The sequence below is a fragment of the Otolemur garnettii genome, unplaced genomic scaffold, assembly GCF_000181295.1.
Source record: "Otolemur garnettii isolate 467f Iridium unplaced genomic scaffold, OtoGar3 scaffold00013, whole genome shotgun sequence".
Classification (NCBI taxonomy): domain Eukaryota; kingdom Metazoa; phylum Chordata; class Mammalia; order Primates; family Galagidae; genus Otolemur; species Otolemur garnettii.
In genome coordinates this window covers 27026849-27041417 of record NW_003852408.1, presented here as the reverse complement: position 1 = coordinate 27041417, position 14569 = coordinate 27026849, and the positions used below count along the sequence as shown (strand labels likewise).

The 14569-nt window shown below is 38.5% G+C and overlaps 1 protein-coding gene across 1 annotated transcript in view; it reads left to right on the top strand.

Moving 5' to 3' along the window:
* The first annotated feature begins 4733 nt into the window (after positions 1-4733).
* Positions 4734-14569, top strand: part of ICOS (inducible T cell costimulator) — a 17799-nt gene continuing 7963 nt past the window's right edge. Inside the window, exon 1 of the mRNA XM_023510380.1 lies at positions 4734-4791. Within this exon, the coding sequence (XP_023366148.1) occupies positions 4734-4791 (58 nt within the window). The remainder of the gene's footprint in view (positions 4792-14569) is intronic.

The window sequence follows — 14569 nt, the reverse complement described above, 5'->3', positions numbered from 1 at the left end:
AAGTGTGGGATAGTGATTCAGGGGCAAAAGACAGGACAGACCCCTGGGAGGCTAGAGGGCATGGGATCCAGAGAGATGCCTTACTGATGTTCCGAGGAACGGTGCCATCATTGCAATGAAGGCAACAAGACTAAGTGGAGGGAAATTAGTTAAAAAGTATCAGTCATATCACATTACAGCCACATCTCACCTTCAATTTTTATCACCTTTAATTGTACAATTAGTTTTCTTGGCTTTGTGGATGAGTTACCAACTTGAAGTGAGAAAATATTTGGCTGTTAAATTTGAATATTCTTTTGTTCGGTGGTTAAGGACGGGCAAATGATTAGATGAGAGATGAATAAGGATGATGCATTTTTATAGTCATTGAATTAATTTCAATATGAAATACAAATACATCTTGATAAATTTCTGGCTGTCACATTATGATTTAAAAGCAAAATGATCATTGGTGAGCATTCCTGAGATGATGTGTTTCCTTCAAAAGTCGAGGATTCTTTAGACACTCATTCATCCACCAAATAGTTATGAAGCGTTTGCTGCGTCCCAGGCACTGTGTCAGGCATTGCTGATATGGCTGCAAAGATGGCGTTTTCAGTCCTTCTTCTGATGTTGCTCACAGTTCAGTAGAAGCTGCAAGGAAGCAAACAGGCCGTTATAGTATGACGAGTTCTAGGAGGAAGGATGCAGAGAGGCAGGGTGAAGAAAAGCCACCCAAAGGGCACTAGCTACAGAAGTGACTGGTAGTGAATGAAATGGGTCAGGGAAGGCAGAAGGCATCTTTGCTGAACTGATGGGGGTGGAGCAAAGGCCTGAAAAATGGTAGAAAATCTGTCAAGAGGGTACTCTGGGGTGGTAAGGTGGGTGAGTAGGGACAACAAGACACTCCTAGCAGCAGGATGAAGAGTTAGCTTGGGGAATTTGGAGACTTCCACATCATTTAATGTGACTGAAGCATTTGGTGCAGAAAGAATGAAGAACAAATGCTGAAAAAGATGGTGAATTGGAGAAGGAGTTGCCTTTAAAAGGTCTTGTAAGGAGTTTGGGCCTAATCTAAGATGGGTGGGACGCCAGTGGAGGGTGCTCAGTAAAGGGGTACAGATGGATTAGAGTCATGTTTTACGAAGATTGCTTTGATTGTAGCATGGAGTCAGATTGAAACAGATCAAGATTGAAGACGGAAAGACCAGAGGAAAAATGCTAGAGGCCTGATTCAAGGCAGTGCCACTGGCAAGAGAGGAAGAAAAAATACTTAGGAAACAGCTGGGAAGCTGAATCATTAGGGCTTCTTGGTGAATCAGTGGGAGGAGAGAGAGGGCTGGGTGGTGGGGCCACAGAACAGTATGGGCAAGGTGGGAGGAGAAAAAATTTGATTATGAAGGACCATTATCTTTCTATACTCATCCATGTCAGAGTGACAACCCAAGTTTAGGTGAGGCAAAGATGTATTTTTAATCCTATGCTTTTTTAATCCTATGCATGCTTTTTAATCCTATTGTTTGGGCTTAATCATGCTAACCTAACGGTGTGAGCTCCTCTGCTTTTGGTAAGTTTTAAGCAAAGCAAAAGAAAGGCATTCACCTGTGGCCCTTGAGAAACAAGCCTGCCTCATTACCAACTCTGGTGCCTACAAGGCAAGAAATAATAAACATCCCACTTTTAATGTAACAAACTTTCCACACCCCACCCTCACCCCAGGCATCTATACCCATAAATCAAAACCCTCTTAAGTCATGGAATGAAAAAATAGAAAAAAAAAACATTAAAAGCAAACAAAAAGTGCTTCCTGTAGGGTGAATGGAAACTTTTGCCCAGTTTATTTTCCAGACACATGAAAAGTAGTTCTGAATATTTAAAACCACAAGTAATTTTGTTCTTGACTAAGAGTTTTGAGAAGGCAAAGCATGGCAAGGATCACATGCAGGGGACTTTGAAATAAAACACCATTTACTTAGAAGCAAGCGCTGCTCCACTTTAAGATCAGTTACCACCAAATGGCCTATAAACTGAGAGGTGAGATGGTTGGGAAAAAGCAAACAGATTCATATCAAATAAAAACACACATATACAATTGAACTAAAGATGAATTCAACCATAATTCGTGCAGCTTTTCTTCCCTTGAGGTAGAAACATTGCACCTAGGTTTTATTTGGAAATCTTTTTTGCATTAAATTATTTCAAAACTAAATTAGAACCTATGTATGCTTCATCCATGAAAATATGAGACAAAAAAAATGTTATCAGTCATTTCTGGTTAGATAAATGAGGACCAGCATGTGATCATCGTGTGGTAATTCAGAGTGGGGAATGGGAGTCTCATTGTCTGAGAAGTAAGAGACTGGGCCCTCTGGGACCCCTGGGAGCTTGCTACCCCAATTTCCTCCTTTTCCTTCTCACTATACCCCTCAGTTGCATCAAGAGAAGATGCTTCTAGACCCACAGGCATTGTGCTGGAGTCTTTTCCCCAGAAATAGATGGGCAATGGAAAATAATTGCCTGGCTTCATCACTCATTAGCTACAGGACCCTGGGAAAACTACTCCATCTCTTTAACTCTTGGTCTTCTTATCTATGAAATGAGAATAATAATGGGATCTGCCTCATGGGGTTGTTTGCAAACTGAATGAGATAATGTTTGTGTGGTACAGTGCAGGGTCTGGCACACAGCACATCCTTGATGTTTGTGCTTGGGCACCTGCCTTTGCGTGTCCTCTGGGGAATAGCAGTGGAGCTCTAGAGTTTGTGGCAGCTTCTATCAGACAAACTAAAAGCTCCCCATACTTAGTTCCAGAGCTAGATCACAGCTAGCTTTTTGAAAAAAAGGCAATTATTCTTCATTGCCCATCTGTTTTCTGGGAGAAGACTCTAGCACAACGCCTGTGGGTCTAGAAGCATCTTCTCTTAATGCAATTGGAGGGCGGTGGTGGTGGGTACAGTGAAAAAGAAAAGGAGAAATTGGTGTAGCAAGCTCCCAAGGGTCCCAGAGGGCCCAGTCTCTACTTCTCAGGCTAGCTCAGTTCACCAAACAGCTTCTTTCAGACCCACTGCTGAGCCTCAGGAGCCCTGTGAAAGGCACCTAGGGGAAGCCTCAGCAACTGGGGAAATCACAGCAGGATTAGCCTCCCCCTGGCCTTCTGAAGCCGTTGGCTCTGGTCCTCCATTACTAATTGCTGTTCTAAAGCCCCAAGCCTAACTTCTTTCAGATTCTGGACAGTTTTGATCTTACCCTGTTGTCCTGTCCGGTTGATTTTAGTTTTTTACCTGGCTGTTATCTGTGCAGGCTGACAGTTGGTCACGACCCAGAAGTGTGGCCTGGATCCTCTATTCGGGAAGCTGGTTCAGAGCTCTAGGTGGCAGGATTCACAGGCCTTGGCATGAGTGTTTCTACCTGCTTTGGTTAAGGGTGAGAACTCTGGAGCCAGACTCTCAAAACATCATGCTAACACTTATTAACTATATAACTTGGGTTGGGTACTTTACCTCTCTGTGACTCAGTTTTCTCACCTGTAAAATGGAAGATTAGTGGTTTGCACTGGAATGGTTAAGAGGACTAAATGAGCTAATCCTTGTACATAATATAATAATATAAATGTGTATGCACAATTAGTAACCATTTAAATACATGTAAAACAGTGTAAATGTAACATTAGCTATTATATAGTCATAGTATATTTTACACATATTAGGTATATTATATATTATTTTACATTTAAGTTTATACATTTGCATTAAGATGTATTATTTTATATAAAACATTTATGTACATATAAATATAATTACATTATTATTGTTCTAGTTATTACCTGCTTTATCTTCCTACAGGAGTAGAGAAACTGTGGTGGGTTTTCAACTTTCTTGTTTTTGTTGGAGTCTATTAGTGTGGAATTTTTGGTTTCCACAAACTACTGGAAGGTGTGGAACAGGGTTTAGGTTAGCTTAAAACTGGAAAGGGGGAAGGGAGAGGAGGGAAGAGAGGAGGATGTGTGGAGGGAGGGTAATTGGTGGGACCACATCTACGGTGCATCTTACAAGAGTACATGTGAAACTTACTAAATGTAGACTATAAATGTCTTAACACAGTAACTAAGAAAATGCTATGAAAGCTATGTTGACCAGTTTGATGAAAATATTTCAAATTGTATATAAAACCAGCATATTGTACCCCATGTCTGCATACACAGCGATGATTTAATTAAAAAAAAAAAGAAAAAAACAGAAGGGGAAAACAAAACAAAATAAAAAACTGGCCCAATCATTTGGAAAATTACAATCTACCATTTTGCCAATGATACCCCTGTTTCATATCTCTTCATTCTCTGGAGCAATCAGGAAAAGATAGAAATGTATCAAAACCTGTTTATTATTCATCATGTATTTTTAGAGCCTCTTCTATCCAATAGCCATTGATTAAGAGAAGTAGGGCAATTCTAATAAACAATAGCCATTGTCTCTTTTAATTTGTTTTGTTGGAACCAGAATAAGGGTAAAATTTTCTGCTGTCTTCAAAACTATGGTGACCTATGGATTAAACCCTTAACCCCCATAAGCAATAATGCCTTCCCTATAGCCATTAACATCAAAGACAGAGAACCTCTTAAGTCGGCGGTAAGTGTGACACTACATCAACTCCCAGAAAACCCACTTCCTTTCCAGCAAATAGAAAACAACCGAGAACGTGAATTCACTGTCAGCTTTCAGCATTGAACAAGAGAATTATACCTGTTTCTGGCAAACATGAAGTCAGACCTCTGGTATTTCTTTCTCTTCTGCTTCCAAATTGAAGTTGTGACTGGTAAGTGGCCTACTGAATATTTCTTATTAAGTTATAATTCAAGTGAACATCAAGAAAAATCAAAGGTAGAAAAATTTGGCACCAAATAGAAAGAGGCTTTTTTTTTTTTTTCTTGAAAGTAGGAACAATTTCAGAACAGCCCAAGTACATGGCCAAGGGCACCATGCCACTCATGTCACTATGGATGGCATTGAGTTTGCGTTGCTGCCTTTGATACTGTGTTTTAAGATGAAAAAAGTGTTTCATCAGACCATTAAATTTTAAAATTATCTGCTTGGAGTTACCTGTCAGTGGATAAAGTAGCAGAATAGCTTACTGTTCTGAGAGAAAGATGAAAGGCAAAATGACTTGTGTCAACAGAATGAAAATTAAATAGTCTTGGCATTTGGGCTGGGAATTCTCTCTGTGGTAGAAAATAAAATGGCTTTGAAAAGAAGGATTTGATTTTAATCTTACAGGTATGGTCTGTTGTCTGAAATGCCCAGGCTGCCATAGACTTTTATTGACATTAAGTATCAAGGTTCTCCCTAAAAGGCCAAGGAGGAGTGAATGATGTAAAAATACTTCCTACTCTTGTATACATTTAAAAAATCCTTGAATCCTGATTCTTTCTCATGGATGGTATATCAGACTCTGCATGAACAACTTAAATAATGCTACCTATAATGAAAGTTGATAGACACATCTCTGCTGCCTTTTATTCTGTGCATTTTGTATTACTTTTCTTTTCTCTTTAAATCTTAGCTCTGTTTTGGATGCTGGAAAAGAAAGTGAGATTATATTAACTGGAGAAGTGAGAAGTGAAGGCAGAAGTTTTAGTAGCCACAATCCTATCTAGGAAAAAATAGAGGGTAAAAAAAATAGACTACTTATTTTTATAAAAAATTTAAGAAAAACAAGATAAAATTGATCTAATGTTTGATCTTGTGTTGGCTTAAGGTGAGTTAAATGCTCTTAAATAAAGAGGAATGAGGAATTAAAGTCTAACTGGAATTAGGAATGTAAATAAGGGTTCCAAGGGCAGGTCTGGGCTATTTGACTATTTATGCCTTTTCTGAAGCCTAGTGAAGTCCTTTAGCAGGGTGAATGGCATATGAATAGCTTTGGAATTGATATTCATGTATTGATTCATTCCCTCATTCATTCACGCAGCACTGAGCATTTGCCGTGTAGGCTGGAGATACTGTGCTGGCTGCTGTGAGTAAGATGATGAACAGAACCAGGTCAGGACTTGTTCTCATGAAGCTAACTGAATGATAGGGAGAGAGATGTTAATCAAATAATCCTGTGAATTCATGATAATTAAAGGCAAAACTCAATTCCATGAACAATGCAACAAGGAGCTTAACTAGCTCATGCGGGTGTACAGGTGGGGTGGGGGAGCATGTTTCATTGAAGTCTTGTCTGTAGAAGTAGCACTTGAGCTGAGATTTGAAGGACACACAGGAGTCAATGGAGAGAATGATATGAACATGGGGAAGAACATTCTAGACCATGGAAAGAGTAAGTGCAAATGACCTGTGGCAGGAAGAGATGAGATGAAACTCAGAGAACTAGAAGAAGGCAGATGAGACTGAACACAGAGAAGGAAGAGATTGGGATGGTGCCAGATTAGGCTAGAGGAAAGCCAGACCATTTGTACCCTATGAGTTATGTTGAAGATTTTAGATTTTCTTCCAAGAACATTTGTATAAGTCATCAAAGGGTTTTTTCCACTGCTAAAAATAATTCCACTGTACCGAACCACTTTGGGTAGTTATGGTGGTAGTATATGCTCACAAGATTTGAATTTGTATTGCTGTTATTTCTGTGGAAAGATAGACCTAGCTGAAAGTGGGATTACTTCAAGTTGGTGGACTAAGCTGATGAGTAAGTGTACTTCTGGAATAATATTCATCTTAGGTTCTCAGTGAGTAAAATCAATATTCACTCTCATCATGCGGAAAACTATGCCATGTGGCATGCTGTTTGACATGTCATAAAACTGACGCATGAGTGGCCGAATGATGATAATAAATCTGCTAAAAATCATCAAAGTATCACCATGACACATGTATCCAGCACTTACCATTTCAAAAGCTCTAAACACAAAGAGCCAAACTCAAGTAAACTAAGTCCTTACAGGTCCTCTTTGTCGTGTTTTTAATCCTCCCAATTACATGTGGCTTTCCCATGCGAAGAGGGTGTTCTTGCCTTCAGTCAATGTTTGAAGAGTCTCAGACCAGGAAAGGCTAAGTGACTTGTGACACAGTAATTAGTGACAGAACCAAAATTAGAACTCCAGCATCCACATTCTTTTCAAACCTTATTGAAGTAGCAGAGATGTAACATAAATCCCAAAGGAAGAGAAATTTTGACCAACTGTTTTTTGGTTAGTGAATTAAGAAGGCTGGAAATCTTGGTGATTCCCAGTCTTCAAAGGATCCTAATGTAAAATTTAACAAAGTCTCATTCTTTTAATGATTCTGGGACAATAGGAAGCTTCTCATTCTGAAAGGATCTAGGAAAAATGTGAACCTCTAACTGCATTTAGAAGACCCTCTTTGTAGACTTTATGGGTAGGGCGGTGGGGACTTCGTGTGTGACCTGGTGAATTCTGGTTTTAGAAAGATCACTTTGAAGTATGTGTGCCATAGTGGGCATGACAGCTGGCCAGCAGATAGTGTCTGATAAACCTGTATGTTGTGTCAGAAGGTCAGTGAGGAAGCAGGGAGGATACTTCTCAGGGCCAGTTTGAGCCTTGCTTTGCCAGCCATTGAATACACTGAATCCACTGAAATAGGTATTCCTAAGTTTTACCACCTCTGAAAAAACAGCCAGTTGGAGTCTCCATAATCTGCTCCCTCCTCTCCAGAGCTCAGAAAGAAGTCTTGGAGATGGACCTTTGAGTCCCTTCCCACTTCTCCTGGACTCTGCATAAATGTCATCCGGCAACAACCCCTGTTAGTATTCATGCTGGATTTACAACAGCAAAACATTCTAATTGTCAATCTTTTCTTTTGATGGGTGAATGCAGGTCATTCCCACTCAGCATGATAAGCCTATACTTGGTTTTATTTCTTCAATTTTGTGTTTATTTACTACTTATTTTTCTTTGTTGTTGTATCTTCTTTTCCTTTTTAATTTTTGCTGATGTAATGCAGCATCTTTTAACTCTCTTTTTTGCTTATGGTTAATTTGGAAGGTGGATGATACTTCTAAGTTTATTACATCATTATCATGTTGACAGAATCTTAATTGAATGTCTATTTATTTATGTATCATTACAGTGCCCTTGTCTGATGTGCCTAATCCCTATCCCCTGACATGAGAACTTTGGGATGTTCTTCCCTTCCACACTCACACTGCCTCAAGCAGGTGCACCCTGGCCCCGACATATTTACAGTGACATCATCATTCTGGACATCTGTTCCTGTCTTGTGATCTCTCTAACCCAATGATTAGAAAACTTACTTTATTATTTTCAAACACGTCTAACTCTCTTAATTCCAGCACAGGTAAATGTGTCTTCCGATTACCCTGAAGTATCTTTGATGAAACTGAATATATTAGTTTTTAAGTTACTAGTAGTAAATTCCCATTTCTTGGTAGAAACGAAGTGTAGGTGTATAGGGAAGACTTAAGTTCACATCTTTGCTCCCTGTAAGATTCACACTCTTATTTAGTTTTAAAAAACTCACCCCATTTTTCAGAGTTGAAAACTGAGCATAACCCACAACTCGCACAACTCCTACTACCTCCCTGTTCCAAGAATATTGAGTTTTCTATGTAAAATGACTTACTGAACTTTGTGGCTTTAAAAATATTAAAAAAAATTCTTTTAGCCTGCAATAATTAAAGAAAAAGTTCACATTTTCTCTGTAAATGGCACCTTGTGCTACCACTGTTATAATAAACTAAGTCTGTCAAATAGCACTTTTTGGTCATTCTAAGTAAAATAAGAATTTTGGCATTTGAAGCCTTCTTATAAAAATTCAAAATTACATTTTGGAAAGTGGAACTTAAATATGTAGAGAATATGTAACACAACTTGAAATTGTTAGTCAAAAAATGCTATTCTTCACTGCTTTGGCCTGTAAGATTGATCAAAGTCAGGGAAGATTTGCAAGTGTAGAGAATCAGAAATTGAGGATATAAACCTCCTGTGGGTCATGCCTGACCATGATGCTTGTATCTACTCTGCTTGATGAAAAGCAAAGAAGAAGAAACAGGTTGTCCCCAAGCAGGGTGACAGACACAAGAGTTCTGATTCAGCTGGCCACTGGTACTGTTAGAATCTGTTAGAGCCATGTTGATGCAGACATAGCACTTTCAATAAGCAATAATGGTTATTTTATTTTATTTTTTTATTCATATGGTTGTCAACGTGTATGGTCATTTAAAGTTAAATTTTTTGAATTTGATAAATTGATTTTTTCATGAAACATCACCACCACCACAAATACACTCTCTTCTGCACCCACAATTAAAGCTCTGTTTATCTTGTACTATTTAGGACGCATACAAAAATCTCATAGAAACACCTGTTAGTTCTTATTTAATTATGATGAAAGTTTCTGGTGTATATGAATCCATTTCTGCATCTTTCTTACTGATCTTTTGGTAGATAAGTTATAGGATAAACATTATGAATTTAGAGTCCATCAGCGCAAGAACACAGACTTTGCTGCAAGTTCAAATACATAGCATAGTTTAATACATAACAGCTGATGAATGAAAATGTCTAGGGAAATGAATATGTGAAGAATAATGTAAATTCATATCTAAAGGTTTTTGAAAGTTATTTTATTTGTGTATGATAACTCTTTTCATTGTAGAACACATATGTGGTACCAAGGGAAAAGTACTTTAAATGTTTGGGGCAATAATATATCCAATCACCTTGAAGGAAAAGAAATATCTGAAAATCATTTTCATATCTAGCTTAATGTTCAAAACTTCTTTTTGTTTCTTATTTCTTAGCAAGTCTCTTTAGCTTCTATGCTTCAGCTTCTGGAACATGAGGGGGTCAGACTAGATTTGGGGCTAAGGGATTCATTAAATGTGTGGTACCTGCTTGTCAGGTCATCCAGGTTCAAAGTATGCCCCCATCCCATATTGACTCTATAATCCTGAGCCAGTTATTTGAGTCTCAATTTCCTCAGCAATCAAGTAGGGGTAAAAATAGGTACTCTGACCCAAAGGGCTGGTATGAGAATCAAATGACGTATTGCATGTTATGCATTTAATAACATTAAATGTTAATGCTTATAAGCTGCTGATGCTGTTGTTACGTGGAAAACTACTAAGTTTGAAAGAATTGGCTGTGTGTCATTCAGCTTGTGTCTTTGCCTTTTGAGAAATAAGTGTTCTCACAAATGTAGTAAATAGGATATTTTGCTCTATTTCTCTCATTCTTCCCATTACAAAAACACTTGCCAATCATGCCCCGCCTTCATATTTTTCTATTCATTCCTTTATTTAACATTATTGAGCATCTACTATGTACCAGGTCCAGGGATTATTTAGGCAACCATAATGCAGTCCTTATTCTTGTGGAGCTCATAGTGAAATGAGGAAGATAAACAGAAATAGTTATAACTGAAGGTGATATGCATTATAAACATATTGACCTAAACAAAGTATTACTGAGAGCACAGAGATAAGAGTCTTTGTCTGGTCTGGGGGTCTCAGAAATAACTCAAGAGAGGAGTTTCATTTAAGATGGTTCTTAAAGAATGAAGATTTGTAGTCATGTTAAGGGGTAATCAGATATTCTAATTTATGGGAACAGAGTAATAATGTGAAAGGAACGGCCAAAATGCTCAGTATAGCTTCAGTAAATGGCCCATGAGATGGTGAAAGAATTTTGTGTCATTCCAGAGACTTTTTAAAAAACTTAATAGGAAACAAGACAGAGCAGTGCCTGTGGCTCAGTGGGTAGGGTGCTGGTCCCATATGCTGCAGGTGGTGGGTTCAAACCTGGCCCCAGCCAAACTGCATCAAAAATAGCCAGGCATTGTGGTGGGAGCCTGTAGTCCCAGCTACTCAGGGGGCTGAGGTAAGAGAATCGCCTAAGCCCAGGAGTTGGAGGTTGCTGTGAGCTGTGATGCCATGGCACTCTACCAAGGGTGATAAAGTAAGATTCTGTCTCTAAAACAAAAACAAAAACAAAAAACATTGTAAATAAGATAGTAATAGAGACTTTTAGGCTGGGGGGTGAAAAAGCATAACTTGGGGAGCAGCATGGAGGATGGACTGGGAGGGCAGCGATTGGCATTGGGCAGGAAGGCAAGAAGATGCTTCCACCAATGAGGGAAGACACGGGAAAGGTCTGGATTGGCAATAGGAATGGAGGAAAAGGATTGAATTCAAGAGATAGCCATGGTCTGGAGTCAAGTGGACTTGGTGACCAATTGGATGGCACGAATCAGAGAGAGGAAGAAATGAGGAGGACTAAGGTTCTTAGGGTTAGACTAGGACCTTCCTAATAGGCTGGCATTTGGTGAGTGTATATGGTCATGTGTCACTTAATGACAGGCATACATTCTGAGAAATGTGTCATTAGGTGATTTTGTCATTGTGCAAATGTCATATCCTACTACACAAACCTAGATAGTATAGCCTACTTCATATCTAGGCTACCTAGTATAGCCTATTGCTCCTGGGCTACAAACCAGTACAGCATGTTACTGTAGTGAATACTGCAGCAATTGCAACACAGTGGTAAATATTTATGTATCTAAACATGTCCAAACACAGAAAAGCTACAGTAAAAACATACTATGTTATGGAGTCACCATCATATATACTATTTGTCCTTGACTACAGTGTCCTTATGCAACATGTGATTCTGCTTGGTTCACTTTGGAAATGTTACACTTGATATGTTAGGGTATATCCGGATAGAGATGTTGAAAGGAAATAAGAAGCAAGGGACTGGAGGTTTAAGCCAGAGATAATAAAGTATGGTCCTGGGGTAGAAATGAGAGCTGGAGCTGTCGGTGTAAATGAGCTCATGCAGCGAACACTGTGTGTCCAGAGACCTTTGCACAGCCACTGAGGAGCAGGAAGCAGTGTGGGCATTCAGGGGTGTTTATAAAGTTTTTTCTCCCTGTGCCTCTGTGGAGGAGGAGAGTTGGGTTCATTTAATCTCATGTGATTTCCCTAGGATGATCATTTCAAATCAATGAAAATGAAATAACTAACAAAGTAACTTGTTTGCAAATGAATTGCTTTGTTAATATTGGTAAGATGTTTTATAATACCTCTGGGATTTTTCTATTTTCACAAAGAAATCAGTTTCAACTAAGAGAAAATTAATCTTTTAGTTTTCTTATTATACATGCTTAGGGAACCAAAGCTTATTTTATCGAGAGTTTCTTAGAAAGTCAAAGGAGTTCACACATTCTGTGTGTGTGTCGGTGTTTGTGTGTACTCTTTTGGCTTTTTTCTCCTCACTTTTTCTTCTTCATATTTTTTGGCTTCCTTTGTTTCCCCTCCAAATGTTAGAAATTTAGATTAAATTGACTTTATCTTGTCTACTCTTCCTACCTCCTTGACCTCAATCACTTCTTTAGATTGGATGCCTTTCAATAGTAATGTAAGTTTAGAAAGATGCACATATGTGTATAAAAAAAATCTAGTAAAAAGGATTCTAGAGGTTTCAGCTAGAAGACTCATTAAAAAGGACTTCGCTTTTATGAAAGGTAAAAAGAAGTGGTGAGAAGTACATATTTTTTTAAAACACCAGAATTTCTTAGTAAAAGATCAAATGTAACTAAAACCTAACGTAAACATTGCAATTTTTAGAACTTTGTCTTTTGCGTCACATTTATGTGCTATGCTAAGCTAAAGCTTATCATTGTTTGATTATAGAAAATGTGATTAATAAGCAGAGTCAATAATCGCAAACTCAGGAGATCTTATCTTTCTACCCCTCTGAGACCTTTGAGGAGGTTTGTGGTTCAAAGTCAGAGTTAGGGAGAATAAAATCACACTGCAGATCTGTCTTGCACTCCTGGCATTATATGTGCTTTCAAAAAGTTTTCTCCAAGGGATTTTCAACCAAGAATAACACAACTGCCTACAAAGAGTCCTAGCAGGATGGGACCCAAAAGAGCTGACTTGCAAATAAATTCTTCTGAACTATAGTGCAATTCTCAAGTGAATGACCTTTTGTTCAGAATTTTTCTTGATATCACCCCCAAGAGATGTAAATTCTCTTATCCTTTAAAAATTTTAAAAAGTTAAATTACTTAATATAATGATCCTGATTTTACTTCTTTTTGAGACAAATTCTCACTCTGTCACCCTTGGATAGGGTGCTGTGGCATCATAGCTCACAGACACCTCAAACTCTTAGGCTCAAGCAATCCTCTTGCCTCAATCTCCGGAGTAGCTGGGACTACAGGTGCCCACCACAATGCCTGGCCATTTTTTAGAGACAGGGTCTCACTCTTGCTTAGACTGGTCTCAAACTCCTAAGCTCAAGGGATCCTCCTGCCTTGGTCTCCCAGAGTGCTAGGATTACAGTCTGATTTTACTCTTAAAAACAATAACCTATTGAGATCAACAGTAATATTATATTGAGATCAACAATAATATTATAAAAGTCATAGTTAGCATCAGTTAGACCACTGTCTAACTTCACATGGTTGCCTATAGTTGAATATATAGTATTCAATTATACTTCTGTTAGTTGTTGCTGTGGATTGAACCAAAAATATTTTATGTATCCATGAAGCTATGTGACCTCAGGCAAATAATTTAATCTGTCTGGGCCTTCAGCTGTCTGTCCATGAAAGAATTGGACTTGCTGTATGATTTTTGAGTTCACCAGGTCAGATTGTATGATGCTGGAAAGAGGTCGAATGGGGTTATAGGAAACAAAAGAATGTGAAGGTATTTATAGGATGCCTGGAACATGGCAAGTGTCTGTGAGAATTGATTGAAGATGGAAATGGTATATTAGGAAGAGTGAAGAGCATATCAAAGATAGGATACGAAAATATTTTGAGGAGGATTTTATATTAACAGGTGGTGTTTGAAGAGAATGTAAAAGTGAGAGGAAGAAAGAAAGAGCAAGAATAAAGAGATTGGTGAGGGGGACACTCACAGTTTTTAAATGTTGGTATGACAGAGTAAATTTGATGTCCAGCCAATTAGAAGAGACATTGTCTATAAAAATTGGTGCTGAATATATTAAACTTGAAGGTAAGAACATCCAAGGAGGGTGGAGAAAAGATCCTAGCTTTGCGGAGCTGGGTATGGGAACCAAAAAAAGAAAAGAAAAGAAAGAAAACAGAAGAAGAAAAAGGAGGAAGGGAAGAGAAGGAGAAGTGGAAGGAGGGGAGGGGAGGAGTGGGTTGAGGAGGAAAAGAGATCTTAGATGCTTCTGAAGTTATAAGAGACTAATGTATTCAGACATTTCTTAAATTTTTCACCCCTACATGCATTAGTCTTAGTTATAAGGGGCGGTCTCCTTTTGGGACTGTTTTTCACATATCTCCTTTACCCAACATCACGGAATTTGTGATTTGGTACTTAAGCATTACCTTAGTTTTCTGTTTCTGTAACTGAATACATGAGACAGGGTAATTTACAAAGGAAAGAAATTTCTTTCTTTTTTTTAAGAAATTTATTTCTTACAGTTCTGGAGGCTTAGAAGTTCAAAGTGTAAGGGCTGCATCTGGTGAGGCCTTCTTGCTGGTGGGGACACACCATAGAGTCCTGAGGTGCTGCAGGGCAGGCCAGGGCATTATCTGGTGAGGGGGTGAGAGAGAGAAAAAGAGAAAGA